Source organism: Agelaius phoeniceus, chromosome 36, assembly GCF_051311805.1.
Source record: "Agelaius phoeniceus isolate bAgePho1 chromosome 36, bAgePho1.hap1, whole genome shotgun sequence".
NCBI lineage: Eukaryota > Metazoa > Chordata > Aves > Passeriformes > Icteridae > Agelaius > Agelaius phoeniceus.
In genome coordinates, this window is record NC_135300.1 from 2,375,986 (window position 1) to 2,403,675 (window position 27,690).

The 27,690-nt window shown below is 48.5% G+C and overlaps 1 protein-coding gene across 2 annotated transcripts; it reads right to left on the reverse strand.

Annotated features, from left to right (window-relative positions):
• Positions 1-6,053: 6,053 nt before the first annotated feature.
• On the reverse strand, positions 6,054-27,562 carry EIF4A1 (eukaryotic translation initiation factor 4A1). 2 transcript variants are annotated; one of them, XM_077192912.1, is made up of 11 exons: positions 27,494-27,562; positions 26,872-26,920; positions 25,792-25,924; positions 23,279-23,418; positions 20,007-20,175; positions 16,794-16,903; positions 15,061-15,204; positions 11,725-11,862; positions 10,032-10,121; positions 8,493-8,572; positions 6,058-6,566 (listed from the first exon to the last, which is right to left on the reverse strand). In XM_077192912.1, exons 1-11 carry the CDS (start codon positions 27,514-27,516, stop codon positions 6,422-6,424), a joined length of 1,221 nt encoding a protein of 406 aa, XP_077049027.1. In that variant the 5' UTR covers positions 27,517-27,562; the 3' UTR covers positions 6,058-6,421. The 2 variants fall into 2 exon arrangements, with proteins under 2 accessions (XP_077049028.1, XP_077049027.1); XM_077192913.1 differs by lacking the exons at positions 25,792-25,924; positions 26,872-26,920; positions 27,494-27,562 and adding an exon at positions 25,624-25,711 and having other exon boundaries at positions 6,054-6,566.
• Between the last annotated feature and the right edge of the window lie 128 nt (positions 27,563-27,690).

Genomic DNA, 27,690 nt, shown 5'->3' on the forward strand with positions numbered 1-27,690 from the left:
GGAAAATGGGAAAAAACAGAACGGGGAAGGGAACGGGGGGGGGAACGGGGAAAAAAACGGGGAAAAAAACGGGGAAAATGGGGCCAAAAACGGGGAAAACGGGGAAAAAACGAACGGGGGGGAAAACACCGGGGAAAAAGCCCGGGACTCTGGGGGAAAAAATGAGGAAAACAGGAAAAAATATGGGGAGAAAAACGGGGGGGAAAAATCCGGGGAAAATGGGGGAAAAAATGGGGAAAACGGGGAAAAACCACCCGGGGAGAGAGACAGGGGGGGAAATGGGGAGAAAGCCGGGGGTTCTGGGGGAAAAAATGGGGAAAATGGGCAAAAAAACCGGGAGAAAAACGGAGGGGAAAACTGGGGGGGAAATGGGGAAAAATCCGGGGAAAATGGGGGAAAAAATGGGGAAAATGGGCAAAAACCACACGAGGAGAGAAACGGGGGGGAAACTGGGGAGAAACCCGGGGATTCTAGGGGAAAAAATGAGGAAAATGGGCAAAAACCCAGGGCGAGAAATGGAGGGGAAAACTGGGGGGGAAATGGGAAAAATGGGGGAGAAAATGAGAATTTTGGGGTGGGAAATGAGAATTTGGGGGGTCCTGGGGGGAAACCCAGGAATTTTGGGGGGGGAAATGGGAAAAACGGGGCAGAAAATTGGAATTCAGGGGGGAATTTCGATGAGAAAAATGGGAATTTAGGGGAAAAATCTGGGGGGAAAAACGGGGGAGAAAAGGAGAACTTTGGGGGAGGAAACGGGAATTTGGGAGAGGATCCCGGAGGTTCTGGGGGGAACGAGAATTTTGGGGGGGAAAATGAAAATTTTGGGGGTTCTGAGGGGAAAAATCGGAATTTGAGAGGGGAAATTGGGGGTCCGAGAGGGAAAATTGGGAGTTTCAGGGGGAAAAGGAGAAATTCCAGGTGGAAAATTGGGAATTTCGGGGGGAAATCCGGGAGTTTGCGCAGGGAGTGTGGGGATCTCACCGGAAATTCGGGGAATATTGAGGGAAATTTGGGAAATTTTGATGGAAAATCGGGAAATTGCAGCGAATATTTGGGGAATATTGATGGAAAATTGGGAAATTTGGGGAATATCGATGGGAATTTGGGAAATCCTGAGAATATTGATAGAAATTCTGGGAGTATTGATGGAAAATCGGGAAATACTGTTAGAAAATTGAGAAATTCTGCTAAAAATTCAGGGAATATCGCTGGAAATTCGGGAAATATTGCTGGAAATTTAGGAAATATTGACGGAAAATTGGGCAATATTGGTGAAAATTTGGGAAATATCGGTGGAAATTTGGGAAATATTGCTGGAAATTCGGGAAATATTGACGGAAATTTGGGAAACATTGGTGGAAATTCGGGACATATTGATGAAAATCCTGGAAATTCGCAAAATACCGCTGGAAATTTGGGAAATACCGGTGGAAATTCGGGAAATATCGGTGGAAATTCCGGAAATATTGACGGAAATTCGGGACATATTGATGAAAACCCGGGAAATTCCACCGGAAATCCGGGAGAACTCGCTGGGAACGCGGGAAACACCTCTGGAAACGCGGGAATTTCCTCGGAAAACGCGGGAATTTCGGCGGGAAAGGCGGGAATTTCCTCGAAAAAGGCGGGAATGGTCCCCGCCCCACCCTGCCCGGGCCCCGCCCCGCCCCGCCCCCTCCCCGCCTATTTCCTGGGCTCCGCCCGGGATCCGCTGCTGCCGTGGCTGCTCCGCCCCTTCGCCGAGGGGGAGGGGCGAGGGGCGGGGCGTGGGCGTGGCCTGGCGCCGGGGGAGGGGCGCTTCAACCGCGGGGCGGCGCTGGCGGCGCGCGGGGCGCGGGGGGCGCTGCGGCGGCTGCGGGGCCGCTGGCGCTGCCTGGGCCGCAGGAACGACACCGAGCGGCGCTTCCTGCCCACGCTGCTGCTCAGCTGCGTCCTCCTGCACAACCTGTGCCAGATGCGCGGCGACCCCCTGCCCCCCGACTGCACCGGGACCGGTTCCGCTGAGACCGGGCCCGGTTCCGCCGAGATCGGGCCCGGTTCTGCTGAGATCGGCCCGGGTTACACCGGGAGCGGCCCGGGTTACACCGAGACCGGGCCCGGTTCCGCCCAGATCGGGCCCGGTTCCGCACAGATCGGCCCAAATTCCGCCGGGATCGGGCCCGGTTCCGCACAGAGCGGCTCCGGTTCTGCCCAGTTCAGACCCGGTTCTGCTGAGATCGGCCCGGGTTACACCGAGAGCGGCCCGGGTTCCGCACAGATCGGGCCCGGTTCCGCTGAGACCGGCCCGGGTTACACCGGGAGCGGCCCCGGTTCTGCCCAGATCGGCCCCGGTTCCGCCCAGACCGGTCCCGGTTCCGCCCAGTTCGGTCCCGGTTCCGCCGAGTTTGGCCCCGGTTCCGCTGAGATCGGCCTGGGTTACACCGGGAGCGGCCCCGGTTCCGCCCAGATCGGCCCAAATTCCGCCGAGATCGGTCCCGGTTCCGCTGAGACCGGCCCGGGTTACACCGAGATCGGGCCCGGTTCCGCCGAGTTCGGCCCAAATTCCGCCGGGATCGGGCTCGGTTCCGCCCAGATCGGCCCCGGTTCCGCTGAGCCCGGCCCCGATTTCCCCGAGTTTTGCCCCAATTTCCCCGAGTTCGGCCCCAGTTCCACCCAGCCCTGCCCCAATTCCACCCAGTTCTGCCCCGATTTCCCCGAGTTTTGCCCCGATTCCCCCGATTCCTGCCCCGATTATTTCGATTTCCGCTCCAATCCCGGCCCCCCGAGCCCCTCCGAGGACACCGAGCAGGGCCGGAGGCTCCGCGCGGCCGTGGCGGCGGCGCTCGAGGGCTGAGGACCCGAAATTGGGGGGTTTAGACCCAAACTGGGGGGGCTCGGATAAACCAGGACTCGAATTTGGGGGGTTTAGACCCAAACTGGGGGGGCCCAGATAAACCAGGACCCGAATTTGGGGGTTTAGACCCAAACTGGGGGGGCCCAGATAAACCAGGACCCGAATTTGGGGGGTTTAGACCCAAACTGGGGGGGCTCGGATGGTCCAGGACCCGAATTTGGGGGGATCTGGGGGCGTTCGGGTGTCCCCGATGGATTTTGGGGGTCCCGATGTGGATTTTGGGGGGTCCCAGGTGGAATTTGGGGGTCCCAGGTGGATTTTGGAGGACCCCGATGTGGATTTGGGGGTCCCGATGTGGATTTTGGGGGTCTCAGGGGCTCAAGGACGCGAATTCGGGGGATTTGGGGCTTTCAGGTGGATTTTGGGGGGGTCCCAGATGGATTTTGGGGGGTCCCAGGTGGATTTTGGGGGTCCCAGATGGATTTTGGGGGGTCCCAGATGGATTTTGGGGGGTCCCAGGTGGAATTTGGGGATCCCAGGTGGAATTTGGGGGGTCCCAGATGGATTTTGGGGGTCCCAGGTGGATTTTGGGGGGGTCCCAGATGGATTTTGGGGGGTCCCAAGTGGATTTTGGGGGGTCCCAGATGGAATTTGGGGGTCCCAAATGATGCACTCAATAAATCCGAGACTCTCCCGTGTCTGGAGTGGATTTTTGGGGGTCTCAGAGGGAATTTTGGGGAATTCAGGTGGAATTTGGGGGGTCGCAGATGGAATTTGGGGGTCCCAGGTGGATTTTGGGGGGTCCCAGGTGGATTTTGGGGGTCCCAGGTGGATTTTGGGGGTCCCAAATGATGCACTCAATAAATCCGAGACTCTCCCGTGCCTGGAGTGGATTTTTGGGGGTCTCAGAGGGAATTTTGGGGGTCTCAGGAAGATTCGAGGGGGATTTTTGGGGTCTTGGCTCAATTTTGGGGGTTTGGGGATTTTGGATGAATTTTTGGGGGGGATTTTTGGGGTCTCAGATGAATTTTTATGGGGATTTTTGGGGTCTCAGATGAATTTTTGGGGGATTTTGGGGGTCTCAGGTGAATTTTGGAAGTTTTAGGTGAATTTTAAGGAGATTTTTGGGGGATTTTGGGGAAAATTTGGGGTCTCAGATGGAATTTTGGAGATCTCAGAGGACTGAGGGGCTCAGACCCAAAACTTGGGATTTTTAACCAAATTTTGGGGAATTTCTCTTTAATTTCGGGGTCCCAGAAGGTCCAACCCCTGAATTTGGGGTGAATTTTGTGGTCAAAACCCCCAACATTTTGATTTTTGGGGAGGATTTTGGGATTTTTTAACCCAATTTTGGGCCCGAATTTGGGCTACAAAAGCCCCAAATTTTGCCACCCCCCCCCCTTTACTCCTCCCCTCTCCCCCCTGAAATTTTAATAAAATTGAAATAAAGAAACTTTTGTCCCAAAATCGCTTTTATTTGAATAAATAAACGTTACAAAAGGGGGGTGGGGAGAGGGGAAGGGGCAGGGTGGGGAACCCCCAAAAAGCGACGTTTATCCAAAAAAACCCCAAAAAATTCAAAATATTTCCAAAAAATTAAAAAAAAAATTAAAAATCCTAAAAAAAATAAAAAATAATCCCAAAAAATTAAAAAAAAAAAGGGAAAAAAGGAGGAAAAAAAAGGGTGGGAGAGGGGATTTTCCCCCAAATCCCAAAAAAGTGACTTTTTGACCTAAAATAAATGGGGAAAAATGAAGGAAAAAGGGGTGGGTTTGGACCCCTTAAAAAAGTGATGAATTTTGGGAAAAAAACCCTAAAATTGACCTAAAAATAAATGGGGAAAGGGGGATTAAAAAACCCAAAATTTGGGGAAATTTTAGGAAAAAAGAGAGATTTAAAAAATTGGGAAAATGGGGAAAAAAGGAGGGGGGAGAATGGGAAAATCAGCTCAAAAAATTCCCAAAATATTGGGGTGAAAAGGGGAAATTTTGGGGAAAAATTGGGAAAATGGAGGGGAGGGGTAAAAAGCAGCCCTAAAATTGGTAAAAATGACCCTAAAAAAGTGGAAAATTGTTTGAAAAATCCAGAAAAATGAGGGAATGAAGGGGAGCGGGGAGGGGGAGAGGTGAGAGCACCATTTTTTAAAAATCCATCAAAATGACCTTTAAAAAGTGGGGAAAAAGGGAAAAAATCGGCAAAAAAGGGAAAAAATATCAGGAAAAAACCTCAGAAAAATACTGAAAAAAATGCAGAAAAAATGGGGAAAAAAGAGGGGAAAAACATCAGCAAAAAATGGAAAATAAAATCCCGGAAAATAACGGAAATAATTCTAAAAACAATCAGGAAAAAAGGAAAAAAAAAGGGGAAAAAAATCCAGAAAAAATCCTAGAAAAAATTAAATATAAATCAGAAAAAAATATGGAAAATAACGGAAACAAAGTTTTTTAAAAGGGTAAAGAATATAGAAAAAATGGGGGAAAAAAATGAGAAAAAAATTGGAAGAAAAGAGGAAACAATCAGGAAAAAAAGAGGAAAAAATTGAATAAAATTTAGAAAAAAACAGGAAAAAATGGAAAAAAATGAGGAAAAAAGAAGAAAAACATCGGGAATAAAGAGGAAAAAACTGGGAAAAAAGAAGAAAAAATGAAATAAAAATTTAGAAAAAAATCGAAAAAAATCGGGAAAAAATAGAAAAAAAATCGGGAAAAAAGAGGAAAAAAAGAAGAAAAATGGATTAAAAATTTAGAAAAAAATATGGGAAAAAATCCGAAAACAATCGGAAAAAAAAAAAGAAAAAATTGCATAAAAATTTAGAAAAAAATGGGGAAAAATTAGGAAAAAAAGGAGAAAAAATTGAAAAAAAAATTGGAAAAAAAAAGAAAAAAATCGGGAAAAAATGGGAAAAATCTGAAAAAAATCGGAAAAAATCTGAAAAAAATCGGGAAAAAAAGAGGAAAAAAATCAGAAAGAAAAGAAGAAAAAATGGAATAGAAATTTAGAAAGAAATGGGAAAAATCTGAAAAAAATCGGGAAAAAATGGAAAAAAAATTCGGGAAAAAAGAGGAAAAAATTGAATAAAAATTTAGAAAAAAATGGGGAAAAATTGTCAAAAAAAGAAGAAAAATTAAAAAAAAAAATTAGAAAAAGAAAGGTAAAAAATCGGAAAAAATTGGGCAAAAATGGACGAAATCGGGAAAAAAAGAGGAAAAAAAATCAGGAAGAAACGAAGAAAAAATGGAATAGAAATTTAGAAAGAAATGGGAAAAAAATCCGAAAAAATCGGAAATAAAAGGAAAAAACATCGGGCAAAAAGAGGAAAAAAAGAAGAAAAAATGTTATAAAAATTTAGAAAAAAAATGGGAAAAAAATCCGAAAAAAATCGGGAAAAAAAAAAGAAAAACTTGAATAAAAATCGGGAAAAAATCGGGAGAAAAGGGAAGAAAGGGGGCAGGGTGCGGGGCTCTGTGCAGGGGCGGGGCTCCGTATGGGCGGGGCTCCGTGTGGGCGTGGCCCTGTGTGTGGGCGTGTCCCCGTGTGGGCGTGGCCCTGCAGTGGGCGTGTCCCCGCGGCGTGGGCGTGTCCCGTGGCTCAGATGAGGTCGGCCACGTTGAGCGGCATCTCCTCGATGGCCGTGTTGTAGAAAGTCTCGATGTCCCTCAGGGTCCGTTTGTCCTCCTCGGTGACCATGTTGATGGCCACGCCCTTGCGGCCAAAGCGGCCCCCGCGGCCGATCCTGGAATTGGGGGGGAAAATAAAAATATTAACCAAAGAGAAATGGCATAAAAATGGGGGGGAAATGCTGGGAAAATTCCGGAAAAAATCAGCGAAAAAATCCCTAAAAAATTCCCAAAAAATTCCAAGAAAATCCCCAAAAAATCCCTAAAAAAATCCCCAAAAAATCCCCCAAAAATCCTTGAAAAAAAGCCAAAAAATCCCGAAAAAATTAAAAAAAAAAAAAAATTCCCCCCAAAAATAAAAAAATCCCTAAAAAATCCCCCCAAAAATCCCCCAAAAAATCCTTGAAAAAAAGCCAAAAAATCCCGACAAAATTAAAAAAAAAAAAAAAAATTCCCCCCAAAAATCAAAAAATCCCTAAAAAACCCCCCAAAAAATCCCCCAAAAAATCCTTGAAAAAAAGCCAAAAAATCCCGAAAAAATTAAAAAAAAAAAAAAAAATTCCCCCCAAAAATAAAAAAATCCCTAAAAAATCCCCCCAAAAATCTTTAAAAAATCCCCCAAAAAATCTCCAAAATAATCCCCAAAAAAAACCCCTAAAAAATAAAAAAAATCCAAAAAAAATCCAAAAAAAATCCCCCAAAAATCCCCATAAAATCAAAAAAAATCCACCAAAAATTCCTCAAAAAATGTCCAAAAATAAAAACAAAAAATCCCCAAAAAATTCCCTCAAAAAATCCCCAAAAACTCCAAAAAAAACCCCAAAAAATCATCTAAAAATCCCCCCAAAAAATCATCCAAAAATCCCCCAAACAATTTCCCAAAAAATCCCATAAAATCCCTAAAAAATCCCCATAAAAATCCCCGAAAAAATCCCCCAAAAAATCCGATTTTTTAGGGGAAAATTTGGTAAAAAAACCCGGGATTTTTAGGAGAAGATTTGGGACTTCTATGAGAAAAATTGCGATTTTTAGCAAAAAAATTGGGATTTTTTGGAGATAAAAGCGCTGCCCCTCCCCCACCTTTTTTTGCCCCTCCCCCTCCTCTTTAAACCCCATTTTCCTCCCATTTTCACCCCCAAAACTCCCAAAATTTAGGGGTTTTTTTTCGCCCCTCCCCCACCTTTTTAAACCCCATTTTTCTCCCATTTTCTCCCCTAAAACTCCCAAAATTTTGGGGTTCTTTCGCCCCTCCCCCACCCCTAAAAAGCCCCATTTTCCTCCCATTTTCCCCCCCCAAAACCCCCAAAACTTCGGGATTTTTTCCGCCCTCCCCCACTCCTCAGCCCCTCCCCTTTTCCAACCCCATTTTCCTCCAAATTTTTCCTCAAAAAAAACCCACAAAATTTCGGGGTTTTTTTCGCCCCTCCCCCACACCCCACGAGCCCCTCCCCCACCTTTTAAACCCCATTTCCCCCCCATTTCCCTTCAAAAAAAAAAAAAACCCAAAATTTCAGGGTTTTTTTTGCCCCTCCCCCACCTCTTTAAACCCCATTTTCCTCCCATTTTCACCCCCAAAACTCCAAAATTTCGGGGGTTTTTTTCGCCCCTCCCCCACCTCTTTAAACCCCATTTTCTCCCCCCAAAACTCCCAAAATTTCGACACAAAATTTCGGGGTTTTTTTTGGTTTTTTTTGCCCCTCCCCCCCCAGCTCTCAGCCCCTCCCCCACTCTTCGCAACCCCATTTTTCACCCAATTTCCCCCAAAACTCCCAAAATTTCGGGTTTTTTTCGCCCCTCCTCAACTCCTTGGTCCCTCCCCTTTCCAACCCCAATTTTCCTTAATTTCCCTCAAAAAAACTCCCAAAATTTGGGTTTTTTTCCGCCCCTCGCCCACCTTTTTAAACCCCATTTTTCTCCCATTTTCACCCCCAAAACCGCCAAAATTTCGGGGTTTTTTTTGCCCCTCCCCCTCTCCCCGGCCCCGCCCCCTTTCCCCAAGCCCCGCCCCCACCCGTGGCCCCTCCCCCTGGCCCCTCCCCCACCTGTGGATGTAGTTCTCGCGGTTGGTGGGGAGGTCGTAGTTGATCACCAGCGACACCTGCTGGACATCGATGCCCCGCGCCTGGGGGAGGGGCACGGGACAACGTCAGGGGGGGGAGGGGCACGGGGACAACGTCAGGGGGGGGAGGGGCACGGGGAAATAATGGGGGAGGGGCGGGAAAAAAAAATTGACAAAAAATCCCGAAATTTTGGGGTTTTTTGGGGGAGAAAAAATGGGAGGAAAATTGGGGTGGGAAGGGTGGGGGAGGGGCTCAAAGATTGGGGGGGGAGGGGTTTAAGAGGGTGGGGGAGGGGAGAGGGTAAATAAAGAAATCCCCAAATTTTGGAGTTTTTTGGGGAGAAAAATGGGGTTTGAAGGGGTGGGGGAGGGGTTTAGGAGGGTGGGGGAGGGGCTTAGGAGGGGTAAATAAAAAAAAATTCCCAAAATTTTGGGGTTTTTTGGGGAGAAAAATGGGGTTTGAATGGGTGGGGGAGGGGTTTAGGAGGGTGGGGGAGGAGTTTGAGAGGGGTAAATAAAAAAAAAAATTCCCAAAATTTTGGGGGTTTTTGGGGAGAAAAAATGGGAGAAAGAAGGGGGTTTGAGAGGGTGGGGGAGGGGAGACGGAGGAAAAAAAAAATTTCCCAAAATTTTGGGGTTTTTTGGGGGAGAAAAATGGGGTTTGAAGGGGTGGGGGAGGGGCTTAAGAGGGTGGGGGAGGGGTTTGAGAGGGTGGGGGAGGGGAGAGGGAGGAGTGAAAACAAAAAAATCCCCAAAATTTTGGGGTTTTTTTGGGGAGAAAAAATTGAAATTTGAAGGGGTGGGGGAGGGGCGAGGGAGGGGGTAAATAAAAAAAAAAATTCCCAAAATTTTGGGGGTTTTGGGAGAGAAAAATGGGGTGTAAAGGGGTGGGGGAGGGGCAAGAACCCAAAAATTTCGATGGTAAAAAAACCCAAAATTTTTGAATTTTTGTGGGGGATTCTTTTTTTGGGGATTTTGGGGCTGGAATTTTTTGAGGGTGAGGACGAACCTCAAATTTAAATTTAAAAAAAAAAAACCAAAACACCAACAAAATTTGGGGATTTTTTTAAGGATTTTTTTTTGGGGATTTTGGGGTCAGGGATTTTCCAGGGGTGGGGGCGGGGCCAGTGCGGGGGGAGGGGCAAGACCCAAAAAATTTCAATGTTTAAAAAACCCCAAAATTTTTAATTTTTTGGGGGGGACTTTTTTGGGATTTTGGGGTCTGGAATTTTCCGGGGGTGTGGCCGAACCTCAAATTTAAATTAAAAAAAACCTCAAAAAGCCAACAAAATTTGGAGATTTTTTTTTTTAGGATTTTTTTTGGGATTTTTGGGAATTTTCCGGGCGCGGGGGCGGGGCCAGCACGGGACGGGGGGAGGGGCAAAACCCCCAAAATTTCGATGTTAAAAAACCCCAAAATTTTGAATTTTTGCAGGGATTTTTTGGGGGATTTTCTGGGCGCGGGGGCGTGGCCATCCCGGCAGGGGGCGTGGCAGTGGGCGGGGCAGTGGGCGGGGCTTACCAGCAGGTCCGTTGTGATCAGCACCCGGCTGGATCCCGACCGGAACTCCCTCATGATGACGTCACGCTCCTTCTGGTCCATGTCCCCGTGCTGGGGGCGGGGAAAGGGGCGGGGTCAGACCAAGCCACGCCCACCGCCTCCCCAACCCCTCCCCCCCCCGTTAAAATCCCGATTTTCACCCAAAATTTTCTCAATCTTTACCCGAAATTTCCCCGATTTTCACCCAAAATTTTCACCCAAAATTTCCCCGATTTTCACGTAAAATTTTCCTCGATTTTAACCCAAAATTTTCCCGATTTCCACCCAAATTTCCCCGATTTTCCCCCAAAATTTCCTCGATTTTCACCCAAATTTCCCCAATTTTCATTTAAAATTTCTCCGATTTTCACCCAAAACTTCCTCGATTTCCACCCAAATTTCCCCGATTTTTCCCCGATTTTTCCTCAATTTTAACCCAAAATTTTCCTGATTTTCACCCAAAATTCCCCCGATTTTCACCCAAAATTTCCTCGTTTCGAGCACCCGGAACCTCCCAAAATTTGGGGGCGGGGTTTTTGCCCCTCCCCCACCCCTTAAAATTACGATTTTTTTCCCTTAAAAATTTTCTAAAATTGGAGCCCGTGAGTGACCCCAGAGTGACCCTGAGTGACCATGAGTGACCCCAGAGTGACCCCGAGTGACCCCAGAGTGACCATGAGTGACCCTGAGTGACCATTACTGACCATTACTGACCCTGAGTGACCCTCACTGACCATGAGTGACCATGAGTGACCATGAGTGACCCTCACTGACCCCAGCTGACCCCAGAGTGACCATTACTGACCATGAGTGACCATCACTGACCATTGCAGACACAGTAAAATCCCTGGCGTGCATTTTCTTGGTCAGCCAGTGACCATTACTGACCATTACTGACCATGAGTGACCCTGAGTGACCATCCCTGACCCCAGAGTGACCATTACTGACCATTACTGACCATGAGTGACCATGAGTGACCCCAGAGTGACCCTGAGTGACCCTCACTGACCATTGCAGACACAGTGAAGTCCCTGGCGTGCATTTTCTCGGTCAGCCAGTGACCATGAGTGACCATTACTGACCATGAGTGACCATTGCTGACCATGAGTGACCCTCACTGACCATGAGTGACCATTACTGACCATGAGTGACCATTGCTGACCATTACTGACCATTGCAGACACGGTGAAGTCCCTGGCGTGCATTTTCTCGGTCAGCCAGTGACCATTACTGACCATGAGTGACCATTACTGACCATTACTGACCATTACTGACCATGAGTGACCCTCACTGACCATGAGTGACCCCAGAGTGACCATTGCTGACCATCACTGACCATTGCAGACACAGTGAAGTCCCTGGCGTGCATTTTCTCGGTCAGCCAGTGACCATGAGTGACCATTACTGACCATTACTGACCATGAGTGACCCTGAGTGACCATCCCTGACCCCAGAGTGACCATTACTGACCATTACTGACCATGAGTGACCATTACTGACCATTACTGACCATTACTGACCATTGCTGACCCTCACTGACCATGGCAGACACAGTGAAGTCCCTGGCGTGCATTTTCTCCGTCAGCCAGTGACCATTACTGACCATGAGTGACCATGAGTGACCATCCCTGACCCCAGCTGACCCCAGAGTGACCACTGCTGACCATTACTGACCATGGCAGACACGGTGAAGTCCCTGGCGTGCATTTTCTCGGTCAGCCAGTCCACCTTGCGCCGGGTGTTGATGAAGATCACGGCCTGGGTGATGGTCAGCGTCTCGTACAGGTCACACAGCGTGTCCAGCTTCCATTCCTGGGCATGGGAATGACCACTGGGTGACCACTGAGTGACCATTGAGTGACCACTGAGTGACCCCCAGGTCACACAGCGTGTCCAGCTTCCACTCCTGGGTGGGGAATGACCACTGGGTGACCACTGAGTGACCACTGGGCAGTTATTGACCCAAAACTGACCCAAAAATGACCCCCAGGTCACACAGAGTGTCCAGCTTCCACTCCTGGGCATGGGAATGACCATTGAGTGACCAATGGGTGACCACTGGGCAGTTATTGACCCCAAAGTGACCCCCAGGTCACACAGCGTGTCCAGCTTCCATTCCTGGGCATGGGGAAATGACCATTGAGTGACCACTGAGTGACCATTGAGTGACCACTGAGTGACCACTGAGTGACCACTGAGTGACCATTGAGTGACCACTGGGCAGTTACTGACCAAACTGACCCAAAATTGGCCCAAAATTGACCCAAAACTGACCCAAAATTGACCCTCAGGTCACTCAGAGTGTCCAGCTTCCACTCCTGGGTGGACAATGACCACTGGGTGACCACTGAGTGACCACTGAGTGACCCTGAGTGACCATTGAGTGACCACTGAGTGACCCTTGGGTCACACAGCGTGTCCAGCTTCCACTCCTGGGCATGGGAATGACCCTGAGTGACCACTGAGTGACCACTGAGTGACCATTGGGCAGTTATTGACCCCAAACTGACCCCCAGGTCACACAGCGTGTCCAGCTTCCACTCCTGGGTGGGGAATGACCCTGAGTGACCACTGAGTGACCACTGAGTGACCACTGCTCAATAATGACCCAAACTGACCCAAAATTGGCCCAAAAATGACCCTCAGGTCACACAGCGTGTCCAGCTTCCACTCCTGGGTGGGGAATGACCACTGAGTGACCACTGAGTGACCACTGAGTGACCACTGAGTGACCACTGAGTGACCCTGAGTGACCACTGAGTGACCACTGAGTGACCACTGAGTGACCACTGAGTGACCCTGAGTGACCATTGGTCAATAACGGATCAGATCTGACCCAAAATCGACCAAAAATGACCCAAAATTGACCCTCAGGTCACACAGCGTGTCCAGCTTCCACTCCTGGGTGGACAAATGACCACTGGGTGACCACTGAGTGACCAATGGTCAATAATGACCCAAACTGACCCAAAATTGACCCTCAGGTCACACAGCGTGTCCAGCTTCCACTCCTGGGTGGGGAATGACCCTGAGTGACCATTGAGTGACCATTGAGTGACCACTGAGTGACCACTGAGTGACCACTGAGTGACCACTGAGTGACCCTGAGTGACCACTGAGTGACCACTGGGCAGTTATTGACCAAACTGATCCAAAATTGGCCCAAAATCGACCAAAAATGACCCAAAAATGACCCAAAACTCCCCTAAAATTACCCAGAGCTCCCTGAAATTGCCCAAAACTCCCCAAAATGACCCAAAACTCCCCTAAAATGACCCAAAACTCCCCTAAAACTCCCCAAAATGGACCCAAAATGACCCAAACTGACCCGAAATGCCCCAAATGACCCTGAGTGACCACAACTACCCAAAACTCCCCGAAATGGGCCTCAAATAACCCAAAACTGCCCAAAATGCACCTAAAGTGACTCAAAATTCCCCCAGCACTGCCAAAATGACACAAAATGGACCTAGTGACCCAAAACTCCCCCAAAAATGACCCAAAACTCCCTAAAAATGCCCAAAACTCCCCTAAAATTACCCAAAACTCCCTAAACTTACCCAGAACTCCCCTAAAATGACCCAAAACTCCCCTAAAATTGCCCAAACCACCCCAAAATGCCCCAAAATCTCCAATTCTGTCCCCCCCGCTCAGGGGCCGGCCCCACGGTGGGGGAGGGGCCGCCCATGGTCCGGGGGGGTCCCGGGGTCACCGGGGTCACCGGGGTCACCCGGGGTCACCGGGGTCACCGGGGTCGCTCTGGCACGGGGTCACTGCGGGGGGGGCACGGGGAGGCCCCGCCCACAAATCCTGGGACCGTGCGGGGGAGGGGCGGGGGAGGGTCAAAGGGGCCAAAATGGACCCAAAATGGGCCTAAAATGACCCAAAATGGGCCAAAAATGACCCAAAATGGGGCTAAGATTGACCCAAAATGGGCCAAAAATGGGGCTAAAATGGAGCTAAAATGGGGCTAAATGGGGCTAAAATGGACCCAAAATGGACCCAGAACTCCTTAAAATGACCCAAAATGGAGCTAAAATGACCCAAAAATGACCCAAAATGACTCTAAATGAACCCAAAATGGAGCTAAATGACCCAAAACTCCCTAATTTGACCCCAAAAGACCCAAAATGGAGCTAAAATGACCCAAAAATGACCCAAAATGGAGCTAAAATGGACCCAGGACTCCCTAAAATGACCCAAAATGGACCCAGAACTCCTTAAAATGACCCAAAAATGACTCAAAATGGAGCTAAAATGACCCAAAACTCCCTAAAATGGACCCAAAATGGACCCAGAACTCCCTAAGAATGGACCCAGAACTCCCTAAAATGACCCAAAACTCCCTAAAACGACCCAAAATGGACCTAATATGGAGCTAAATGACCCAAAAATGACCTAAAATGACCCAAAATGGAGCTAAAACAGACCCAGAACTCCCTAAGAATGGACCCAGAACTCCCTAAAATGACCCAAAAATGACTCAAAATGACCCAAAATGGAGCTAAAATGGACCCAGACCTCCCAAAAATGACCCAAAATGGAGCTAAAATTGACCTAAAATGGAACCAGAACTCCCAAAAATGACCCAAAATGAAGCTAAAATGACTCAAAAATGACTCAAGATGACCCAAAATGGAGCTAAAATTGACCCAAAATGGAGCTAAAATTGACCTAAAATTCAGCTAAAATGCCCCAAAACGGATCTAAAAAAACCCCCAAAAAACCCAATTCAATTCCACTTTTAACCCCCAAATCCCCCCAAAAATCCCCAAAAAAACCCCAAAAAATCCCCAAAAAATCAAAAAAAATCCCAAAAAAATCCCAAAAAATCCCCAAAAAAATCCCAAAAAATCAAAAAAAAATCCCAAAAAATCCCAAAAAATCAAAAAAAAATCCCAAAAAATTCCCAAAAAAATCCCCAAAAATGCCAAAAAATCCCAAAAACCCCCAAAAATCCCAAAAACCCCCAAATTGCCCAAAAAGGGGGGAATTAGCCCCAGTTCCCACCTCCCTCTCGACGTTGATGTAGAACTGGCGAATCCCCTCCAGCGTCAGCTCCTCCTTCTTGACCAGGATCCGGATCGGGTCCCGCATGAATTTCTTGGTGACCTCCAGGACGTCCAGGGGCATCGTGGCCGACAGCAGAACCACCTGGGGGGCACAGAAATGGGGTCAGAAACGGCAGAAATGGGAAAAATAAAAAAAACCCCGAGAAAAACGCACAAAAAATGGGGAAAATACAAAAAAAAATGGGGAAAATAGCACAAAAAATGGGGAAAATACAAAAAAAATGGGGTCAGGAGCCCCAAATTTCAGGGAGTTCTTGGTGACCTCCAAGGGCATCGTGGGTGACAGCAGAAGCACCTGGGGGGCACGGAAATGGGGTAAGAAGCGGCAAAAATGGGAAACATGCAAAAAAATTGGGAAAATACAAAAAAAAATGGGGAAAATACAAAAAAAAAAAAGGGGAAAACACACACAAAAAAGGGGGAAAATACAAAAAAAAAACCCGGGGAAAATACAAAAAAAAACCCGGGGAAAATACAAAAAAATTGGGGGTCAGAACCACAAAAAATGGGGAAAAAAATAAAAAAAAACAAAACGGAAAAAGGACCCCAAAAAACGGGAAAAGGACCCCAAAAAAATGGGGTCAGGACCCCAAAATTTCCTGAAGTTCTTGGTAACCTCCAGGGCACCGGGGCTGGATCCCAGAAAATGGGAAAATGCCCCAAAAATGGGCTCAGAACCTCAAGAAATGGGTGTGGGAACCCAAAAAATAGGAAAGGAACCCAAAAAATGGGGTCAAGGTTCCCAGAACTGGGACAGAAACCCCAAAAAAGGAAAAGGGACCCTAAAAATAGGAAAGGGACCCCAAAATTCCTCCCAAACCCCCCCTGAAAATCCCAAAATTCCCCCCAAAAGTCTTTAAAAAAATCAAAACCGGATCCCAAAATCCTCCCCCAAAAATCACAAAAAAACCCCTCAGATTTTCACCCAAAATCCCAAATTTCCCCCAAAATTCCTCAGCCAATTCCGAAAATCCCAGAGAGATCCCCAAAAGTCGCCCCAAAAAATCCTCCCAAAACCCCCAAAATTTCCCCCAAAAATTCCCAAAATTCCCCTGGAGAATTGGAGGGACCCCAAATCCTCCCAAAAATCCCCCAAAATTCCCCCAAAAATTCCCAAAATTCCCCCAAAATTTCCCCAAAAATTCCCAAAATTCCCCTGGAAAATTTGAGGGACCCCAAATCCTCCCAAAACCCCCAAAATGTTCCCAAAATTTCCCCCAAAATTCTCCTGGAGAATCTGAGGGACCCCAAACCCTCCCCAAACCCCTCCCAAAAATCCCGGATTTTCCCAAAAATCCCCATAAAATTCCCCCAAAAATCCTGCAGATTTCCCCCAAAACGTTTTAGGATTTCCCCACCCCTTTTAAAACCCCCAAAACCCCAAAATTTCCCCCCAAAACCCCAAAATTTCCCCCCAAAAATTGAAACTAAAACCCCAAATCCGCCCTTACCCACGGCGGCCACCAGGGGTCGCTGCGCCCTTACCCACGGCGGCCACCAGGGGTCGCTGCGCCGGCACCGCTCGGAATTTTTGGGGCGAAATCTTCGAATTTTGGGGCTTTTTTTGGGCCGTTTCTTTTGGGGTTTTTTGCCCCAAACCGTTCAAAAAGGTCGGGGTTCGGTTTTGGGGCGGTTTTGGGGCGGTTTTGGGGCGATTTGGGGTCCCCCCACCTGCGTGTTCCCGCTCAGCTTCTGGAAGATGTCGTAGATCTGGTCCTTGAAGCCGCGGCTCAGCATCTCGTCAGCCTCGTCCAGCACGAACATCTTGATGAATTTTGGGGCTAAAAACGCAGATTTTGGGAAAATCGGGGGTTTTCAGGAGGTTCGGGGTCTTTTGGGGTTTTTTTGGGGTTTTTTTGGGGGTTTTCAACCCAGATTTTCGGGGTGAATTTTGGGAAAAAGTTGGGATTTTTGGCAGGTTTGGTGTTTTTGGGGTGAATTTTGGGGCAAATTTTGGGTTATTTTGAGTTTATTTGGGTACAAATTTTGTGGGGTTTTTTGGGGTTTCAACCCAGATTTTTTAGGGGTGAATTTTGGGGCAAATTCTGGGTTATTTTAGAGCTTTTTGGGGCGAATTTTATGGGGGTTTTTTTGGGGTTTCAACCCCGATTTTTGGGGTGAATTTTGGGGCGAACTCTGGGTTATTTTGAGGCTTTTTGGGGCGAATTTTGTGGAGTTTTTTGGGGATTTTTTGGGGGTTTTAACCCGGAGTTTTGGGGTGAATTTTGGGGCAAATTCTGGGTTATTTTAGAGCTTTTTGGGGCGAATTTTGTGGGGTTTTTTGGGGATTTTTGGGGGGTTTTAACCCGGATTTTTGGGGTGAATTTTGGGGCAAATTCTGGGTTATTTTAGAGCTTTTTGGGGCGAATTTGGTGGGGTTTTTTGGGGGGTTTCAACCCGGATTTTTTCGGGGTGGATTTTGGGCTAAAGTTGGGATTTTTGGGGTGAATTTGGGCGGTTTTGGGTCCCCCCCTCAGCCCTGGTGGCTCAGATCAGCCCCCGGGGCCGGGGCCGGGGCCGCGCAGGACGCGGGGCCAGGAGCCAGCCCGGGGTCAGGTGACACGCAGATCATCACTGGGGGGGACCCAAAATTCACCAAAATCCACAAAATTCACAAAATTCACAAATTCACAAAAAACCCCGCGAAAATCGGGGAAAAAACGGCGAAAAAAGGGCGAAAAATGGGTGAAAAATGGGCAAAAATTGAGATTTTTTCAACCAGAAACCCCACGAACAAGGGGCAGATCATCACTGGGGGGGACCCAAAATTCACCAAAAATCACCAAAATCCACGAAATTCAGAAATTCACAAAAAAAAACGGGGAAAATCGGCGAAAAAACGGTGAAAAATGGGCGAAAAATGGGCAAAAATTGAGATTTTTTTTAACCAGAAACCCCATGAACAAGGGGCAGATCATCACTGGGGGGGACCCAGAATTCACCAAAATTCACCAAAGTCCACGAAATTCAGAAATTCACAAAAAAAAAAGGGGAAATTCGGTGAAAAAACGGTGAAAAAAGGGCAAAAAATGGGCAAAAATTGAGATTTTTTTTAACCAGAAACCCCACGAACAAGGGGCAGATCATCACTGGGGGGGACCCAGAATTCACCAAAAATCACCAAAATCCACGAAATTCAGAAATTCACAAAAAACCCGGCGAAAATTGGTGAAAAAACAGCGAAAAATGGGCGAAAAAAGAGCGAAAATTGAGATTTTTTTTAACCAGAAACCCCAAATTTGGGACACAAGAATCCCAAAAATCACAAAATTCCAAAATTCCCAAGAATCCCTAAATGCTCAAAATTCCCCAGCCCAAAAAACCCGGGGAAAATCGGTGAAAAAAGGGCAAAAAATGGGCAAAAATTGAGATTTTTTTCAACCAGAAACCCCAAAAATCCCAGATTCCCTAAAAATGGGGAAAACAAAAAAAAAAAAACTGGGCAAAAATTGGTGAAAAAATGGCAAAAGAATTTCCCCAATTTTCCCCATTTTTGGGGTGAATTTCCCCATTTTCGGGCCCACTCACACCAAAACCCATCAATTAAACCCTCCCAAACCCCACATTAAATTCCAATTTTTTCCCCATTTCTCGCCCATTTTTGCCCCCCCAGGTGTCGTTTTTGGGGTTTCCAAGGTTGAGGATTCCATTTTTGGGGTGAATTTCCCCATTTTCAGGCCCACTCACACCAAAACCCATCAATTAAACCCTCCCAAACCCTATGCTAAATTGTGATTTCTTGCCATTTTTGCCCATTTCTCGCTCGTTTTTCACCCGTTTTTCACCCGTTTTACCCCCCCCAGGTGTCATTTTTGGGGTTTTCAAGTCTGCTGATTCCATTTTTGGGGTGAATTTCCCGGATTTCGGGTCACTCACACCAAAACCCATCACTCAAACCCTCCCAAACCCCACCTTAAATTCCGATTTTTTGCCCATATTTTACCCATATTTTGCCCATTTTCCCCCATTTCTCGCCCATTTCTCCCCCGTTTCCACCCCCCCAGGTGCCGTTTTTGGGGTTTCCAATGCCGCCGATTCCATTTTTGGGGTGAATTTCCCCATTTTCAGGCCCACTCACACCAAAACCCATCACTCAAACCCCCTCCCCAAACCCCATTTCCAATTGAAGCTTTGCCCATTTTTGGCTTTTTTTTCCTCATTTTTTGCCCATTTTTGCCCCCCCAGGTGTCATTTTTGGGGTTTTCAAGGCCGCTGATTCCATTTTTGGGGTGAATTTCCCCATTTTCGGGCCCACTCACACCAAAACCCATCAATTAAACCCTCCCAACCCCCACATTAAATTCTGATTTTTTGCCCATTTCTTGCTCGTTTTTCCCCCATTTCTCGCCCATTTTTTGCCCATTTTCAGCCCCTCAGGTGTCGTTTTTGGGGTTTCCGATGCCGCCAGATCCATTTTTGGGGTGAATTTTCCCAATTTTGGGCCCACTCACACCAAAACCCATCACACAAACCCCCCCAAACCCCACCTTAAATTCCGATTTTTTTGCCCATTTTTTGCCCATATTTTGCCCATTTTCCCCCATTTCTCGCTCATTTTTCACCCATTTTCAGCCCCCCAGGTGCCGTTTTTGGGGTTTCCAAGGCCGAGGATTCCATTTTTGGGGTGAATTTCCCCAATTTCGGGGTCACTCACACAAAAACCATCACTCAAACCCCATTTCCAATTGAAGCTTTGCCCATTTTTTGCCCATTTCTCATCTGTTTTTCCCCATTTCTCGCCCATTTCTCCCCCGTTTTCACCCCCCCAGGTGCCGTTTTTGGGGTTTCCGATGCCGCCGATTCCATTTCTGGGGTGAATTTCCCCGTTTTTGGGGTGAATTTCCCCATTTTTGGGGTGAATTTCCCCGTTTCGGGGTCACTCACAGAGGTATCTGCGGTTGAGCATGTCGAAGACGCGCCCCGGCGTCCCCACCACCACGTGCGGCGCCTCCAGCTGCAGCTTCTGCACCTCGGCCCGGACGTTGGTGCCGCCGATGCAGGCGTGGCACGAGGCCCCCATGTAGTCCCCGAGCGCCATCACCACCTTCTGGATCTGTGACGTCAGCGGTGACGTCATGGGAGGGAAAAAAAACCCCGTTTAAATATCACCAAAAATGGGGAAATTGCGGTAAAGAGAGCCAAAATCCCGGTAAAATCGCATTAAAAATGGGAATTTTAGCATCTAAATCAAGGTCCTGGAAGCCAGCATTACTTCCTGGATTGTGACATCATCAGTGATGTCATCAATGCAAAAAAAAAAAAAAATCCCACACTTAAATATCATTAAAAACGGGGAAATTACATTAAAGAGACCCAAAATTTCATTAAAATCCCATTAAAGATGGGAATTTTAGGACATAATTAAAGGTCCTGACAGCCATTGTCAGTTCCTGGATTGTGACGTCATCAATGATGTCATCGGTGATGTCATGGGAGCAAAAAAAAACCCACTTAAATATCGTTAAAATTGGGGAAATTACATTAAAAAGACCCAAAATACTGTTAAATTCCCGTTAAAATCCCATTAAAAATGCAAATGTCAGAGGTCCTGACAGCCATTGTCAGTTCCTGGATTGTGACGTCATCAATGATGTCATCAGTGACATCATGGGAGGAAAAACGCCCATTTAAATATCATCAGAAATGGGGAAATTACATTAAAGAGACCCAAAATCCCGTTAAAAATGGGAATTTTAGCACCTAAATCAAGGGCCTGGAAGCCAGCGTCAGTTCCTGGATTGTGACATCATCAGTGATGTCATCAATAAAAAAAAAAAAAAAATCCCACACTTAAATATCATTAAAAACGGGGAAATTACGTTAAAGAGACCCAAAATTTCATTAAAATCCCATTAAAAATGGGAATTTTAGGACCTAAATCAAGGTCCTGACAGCCATTGTCAGGTCCTGGATTGTGACGTCATCAGTGATGTCATCGGTGACGTCATGGGAGGGGGAAAAAAACCCCGCGTAAATATCGTTAAAAATGGGGAAATTGCGGTAAAGAGACCCAAAATTTCATTAAGATCCCATTAAAGATGGGAATTTTAGCACCTAAATCAAGGGCCTGGAAGCCAGCGTCAGTTCCTGGATCAGTGATGTCAGCGGTGATGTCATGGGAGGGAAAAAAAACCCCGTTTAAATATCGTTAAAAATGGGGAAATTGCGGTAAAGAGACCCAAAATTTCATTAAAATCCCATTAAAGATGGGAATTTTAGGACATAATTGAAGGTCCTGACAGCCATTGTCAGATCCTGGATTGTGACGCCATCAGTGATGTAATCAGTGACGTCATCGGTGACGCCATGGGAGCAAAAAACCCCACTTAAATATCTTTAAAAATGGAGAAATTGCATCCAAAAGACCCAAAATTTCATTAAAATCCCATTAAAAACGAGAATTTTAGGACATAAATCAAGGTCCTGAAAGCCAGCGCCGCTTCCTGGATTGTGACATCATCAATGACATCATTGATGACATCATCAGTGACGTCACGGGAGCAAAAAAAAAACCCCACTCAGATATCACCAAAAATGGGGAAATTACATTAAAGACACCCAAAACAAAAACCCCCAAAACTCCCTTTAAAAAACCCCAAAAAATCCCCAAAAAATCCCAAATGTTCAAAACCCCCCCCGTCCGAAAATAAAAACCCCAAAACCCCCAAAATTCCCCCAAATCCTTTAAACAAAATCCCTTCAAAAACCCCCCAAAAATTCAATTCCCTTTTTTATTTTTCCTCCCCTTTCCCAATCTGGGCCGGTGATGACGTCACCCCCAATGACGTCACTTCCTCCTCAGGGTGATGACATCACTTCCTCCCCCTTTGTGATGACGTCACTTCCCCCTCACGATGATGGGGCCACTTTCTCCCCCCACTATGATGATGTCACTTCCGCTTTCTTCCCCTGCGATGACGTCACTTCCTGCCCCCGGTGATGACGTCACAACGTGTGCCCCAGGCATGAACCAGTTTGGGCACTGGGGCCGGACTGGGATGAACTGGGGGGCTCTGGCTCTGCCCCCGCCGGATTCGGGACGGGGCCACGGGGCCACGCCCTGCCCAGGCGGCAGGGGGGGGGGCACTGGTTTGGACTGGTTTATACTGGTTTATACTGGTTTGGACTGGGATATACTGGTCTATACTGGTTTGGACTGGTTTGGATCAGTTTGGACTGGGGTATACTGGTTTGGACTGGTTTATACTGGTTTGGATCAGTTGGGACCGGTTTGGATCTGTTTGGGCTGGGTTGGACTGGGTTAGACTGGATATACTGGGTTATACTGGTTTGGACTGGTTTGGATCAGTTTGGACTGGGTTATACTGGTTTGGATTGGGTTAGACTGGTTTGTACTGGGTTAGACTGGTTTATACTGGTTCAGACTGGGTTAGACTGGGTTGGACTGGGTTAGACTGGTTTGGACTGGGTTAGAGTGGGTTATACTGGGTTATACTGGTTTATGCTGGTTTGGGCTGGGTTAGACTGGGTTATACTGATCTATACTGGTTTGGACTGATTTATACTGGTTTGGACTGGGTTAGACTGGGGTATACTGGGTTATACTGGTTTATGCTGGTTTGGACCCATTGAAGTTGGCCTATACTGGTTTATACTGGCCTGAAGCCATTAAAACTGAATTTTACTGGTTTATACTGGTTTGGGGCCACTGACACTGGGTTATACTGGTTCGGACTGGGTTGGACTGGTTCGGACTGGGTTAGACTGGTTATACTGGGTTAGATGGGTTTAGACCGGGTTATACTGGTTTATACTGGTTTGGACTTAATGGGACGGCTCTGTACTGGTCTGAACACCTCCAAACCAGTTCAAACTGGTCCAAACTGGTCCAAACTGGTTTTACACCGGTCCAAACTGGTTTTATATTGGTCCAATCTGGTTTTATAGTGGTTCAAACTGGTCCAAACTGGTTTTATATTGGTCCAAACTGGTTTTACACTGGTCCAAACTGGTCCCTGCACAGGCGCCACCCCCTCCCGCAGCCACCAGGGGGCGCTGTGTGCACACCCCCACACCCGCCCATACTGGTTTGTACTGGTCTGTACTGGTCTGTACTGGTGTAAACCCCTCCAAACCCCCCCAGACTGGTCCGTACTGGTTTATACTGGTTTATACTGGTTTGTACTGGTCCGTACCTGCTGCGCCAGCTCGCGGGTGGGCGCCAGCACCAGCGCCTGCGTGGCCTTGAGCTCCAGCTCCACCTGCTGCAGGATGGAGATGGCGAAGGTGGCGGTTTTACCTGTGCCCGACTGCGCCTGCGCGATGACGTCATAACCTGAAATACAGGTGTGAACATGTGTGTTAATACATGTGTCACAGGTTTTACCTGTGCCCGACTGCGCCTGCGCGATCACGTCATAGCCTGAGGGAGACAGGTGAACATGTGTGTTAATACATGTGTGTGTGTGTGTGTCACAGGTTTTACCTGTGCCCGACTGCGCCTTCGCGATGACGTCATAGCCTGGAATAAACAGGTAAATACACGTGTGTTAATACATGTGTGTGTGTGTGTGTGTGTGTCACAGGTTTTACCTGTGCCCGACTGCGCCTGCGCAATGACGTCATAGCCTGAGGAAAACAGGTGAGAACACGTGTGAACATGTGTGTAACAGGTGTGTGTGTCACAGGTTTTACCTGTGCCCGACTGCGCCTGTGCGATCACGTCATAACCTGGAATAGACAGGTGAGAACACGTGTGAACAGGTGTGTTAATGTGTGTGTGTGTGTTTGTCAGGTTTTACCTGTGCCCGACTGCGCCTGTGCAATCACATCGTAACCTGGAATACACATGTGAACACGTGTGTTAATATGTGTGTGTGTGTGTGTGTCACAGGTTTTACCTGTGCCCGACTGCGCCTGCGCAATTACATCGTAACCTGGAATACACAGGTAAACACACGTGTGTCACAGGTGTGTGTGTGTGTGTGTGTACAGGTGTGTGTGTGTCACAGGTTTTACCTGTGCCTGACTGCGCCTGCGCGATCACGTCATAGCCTGAGGGAGACAGGTGTGAACAGGTGAGTTAATACTCGTGTGTCAGTGTCCCTACAGGTGTGTCAGTACAGGTGTGTCAGTACAGGTGTGTGTGTCACAGGTATGTCAGTACAGGTGTGTCAGTGTCCCTACAGGTGCGTCAGTACAGGTGTGTCAGTACAGGTGTGTCAGTGTCCCTACAGGTGTGTGTGTCACAGGTGTGTGTGTCACAGGTGTGTCAGTGTCCCTACAGGTGTGTGTGTCACAGGTGTGTCAGTACAGGTGTGTGTGTCACAGGTGTGCCAGTACTGGTGTGTCAGTACAGGTGTGTCAGTGTCCCTACAGGTGTGTGTGTCACAGGTGTGTGTGTCACAGGTGTGTCAGTGTCCCTACAGGTGTGTGTGTCACAGGTGTGTCCCTACAGGTGTGTGTGTCACAGGTGTGCCAGTACAGGTGTGTCAGTGTCCCTACAGGTGTGTGTGTCACAGGTGTGTCAGTGTCCCTACAGATGTGTCAGTACAGGTGTGTCAGTACAGGTGTGTCAGTGTCCCTACAGGTGTGTGTGTCACAGGTATGCCAGTACAGCTGTGTGTGTCACAGGTGTGTCAGTACAGGTGTGTGTGTCACAGGTGTGTCAGTGTCCCTACAGGTGTGTCAGTACAGGTGTGTCAGTGTCCCTACAGGTGTGTGTGTCACAGGTGTGCCAGTACTGGTGTGTCAGTACAGGTGAGTACAGGTGTGGTACATGTGTACAAGTGTGGTACATATGTACAGGTGTGGCAGATGTGTACAGGTGTGTACAGGTGTGACATGTGTGTACAGGTGTGGCACATGTGTACAGGTGAGCGCAGGTGTGTGACTGCACACACAGGTGAGCACAGCCATGCACAGCTGAGCCCTGCACTGGCCCATACTGGTCCATACTGGTCCATACTGGTCTATACTGGTCCATACCGGTTTATACTGGTCTATACTGGTCCATACTGGTGTTACCTTTGATGCAGGGCAGGATTGCCCTCTGCTGGATGGCCGAGGGTTTCTCGAAGCCGTGCCTGTCCCAGGCCATGCTGAGCTCTCTATACCCATCCATACCCATCCATACCCATCCATACTGGTCCATACTGGTCCATACTGGTGTTACCTTTGATGCAGGGCAGGATTGCTCTCTGCTGGATGGCCGAGGGTTTCTCGAAGCCGTGCCTGTCCCAGGCCACACTGACCCATCCATACCCATCCATACCCCCCAATACCAGTCCATACTGGTTTATACTGGTCTATACTGGTCCATACTGGTCCATACTGGTCCATACTGGTGTTACCTTTGATGCAGGGCAGGATTGCTCTCTGCTGCATGGCCGAGGGTTTCTCAAAGCCGTGCCTGTCCCAGGCCACACTGACCTGTCCATACCCATCCATACCCATCCATACCCATCCATACCGGCCCATACTGGTTTATACTGGTCTATACTGGTCTATACTGGTCCATACTGGTCTATACTGGTGTTACCTTTGATGCAGGGCAGGATCGCCCTCTGCTGGATGGCCGAGGGTTTCTCGAAGCCGTGCCTGTCCCAGGCCATGCTGACCTGTCCATACCCATCCATACCCATCCATACCAGCCCATACTGGTCTATACTGGTCTATACTGGTCTATACTGGTCCATACTGGTGTTACCTTTGATGCAGGGCAGGATTGCCCTCTGCTGGATGGCCGAGGGTTTCTCGAAGCCGTAGGCGTAGATCCCGCGCAGCAGCGCCTCCGACAGGTTCATCTCGTCGAAGCTGTCCACCACCTCGTGCCAGTTGCTCTGCACCAGTACAGACCAGTACAGACCAGTGAGGGCCGGCCCGCGGCAGCACTGACCCCCACAAACCCACGGGCACCAGTACAAACCAGTAAGGACCCCCACAGACCAGTACAGACCCACCAAAAACCAGTACAGACCCCCCAAAAACCCATAGAAATCAGTAAAGATCCCCTCACATACCAGTAAAACCCAGTTAGGACTGGTATAAAGGTCTGGAGACCCCCACAAACCAGTACAAACCAGTATAAACTGGTACTGGTGCAGCCCAGTCAGACCCAGTTTGGTTTGGAGCCTTCCCAGTAAGGCCCAGTCCCCTCCCAGTTTAACTTTAACCCCTCCCAGTTCATCCCAGTTTAACTTTAAACCCTCCCAGTTCATCCCAGTATGTCTTTAACCCCTCCCAGTTCAACTCTAACCCCTCCCAGTCCATCCCAGTTCCATCCCAGTTTAACTTTAACCCCTCCCAGTTCATCCCAGTATGGCTTTAACCCATCCCAGTTCAACTCTAACCCCTCCCAGTCCATCCCAGTCCAACCCAGTTTGATTTTAACCCATCCCAGTCTGGCCCAGTTCCCTCCCAGTTTATTTTAACCCATCCCAGTTCGACTTTAAGTCCTTCCAGTCCATCCCAGTTCCCTCCCAGTTTGATTTTAAGCCTCCTGGTTGCTCCCAGTTCATCCCAGTAGGGCTGCGCCTCCTCCCAGTCCATCCCAGTTTAACTTTAAACCCTCCCAGTCTATCCCAGTTAGGCCCAGTCCCTCCCAGTCCATCCCGGTTTAACTCTAACCCCTCCCAGTCCATCCCAGTTAGGCCCAGTCCCTCCCAGTCCATCCCAGTTCCCTCCCAGTTTAACTTTAACCCCTCCCAGTTTGATTTTAACCCTCCCAGTCCCTCCCAGTCCCTCCCAGTTTAACTTTAACCCCTCCCAGTCGCTCCCAGTTTCTGACCTCGATGACCCCGTCCGGCTCCATCCCCTCAGGGCCGCTCTCGCGAGATCTGCCGGGGGGGAAAAACCAATCACCTATGACGTCAGCACGCCGGGACCGTGACGTTACTGACGCCAAATCGCGAATTTCCCGCGCTCCCCGTACCACGTGACCGGAAGTCGATTCAGCCCCCCCCCCCCCGTCCCTCTCCGACCACGCGGCGCCACCGGAAGTCGCCACAGGGCGAAAGCCCCGCCCCTTTCCGCTTTAAAAGCCTTAGTAACCGACCAATCAGCGGGCGCGCCGCATGTGACGTCACCACGCCCGCCAGGACAATGGAGGCGCGCGCGGCGGCGACCACGTGGGCGGGGGAGGGGGGGGTAAGGTAAGAAAAGCGAAAAAAACCGAGGGAAAAAGGAAAAGCCCGGAAATTCCCCCAACAACCCACGCGGAGAAGGGCGGGAAGGCCAAAACTGAGGCAAAAAAGAGAAAAAACGCCAAAGTTCCCCTCAGAAAATCGCGGCGGGAGCCCGGAATCGCCGCTTCCCCCACCGCCAAAGGGTCGCGATTTCCTCCCCTCCCCCCACCCCCCCCCGCGGTCCCGGCACCCCTCCCCCCCCCCCCCCCCCCCCCGCTATCGCACCGACTGTCGTGACTCGCCGACATCTTTGCGCTCCGCTCAGGCCTCCCCCGCCCGGCACCGCTTTAAAAGGGCCCAGGCCGCGCCTCCCCCCGGCGCTGCCATTGGTTTGATCCGCTCTAAGCCCCACCCGCGCCCCGCGGTGATTGGGTGAGAGCTCAAAGCCGGGCGGGGATTGGTTGGGAGGGTTCAAGCCGCGC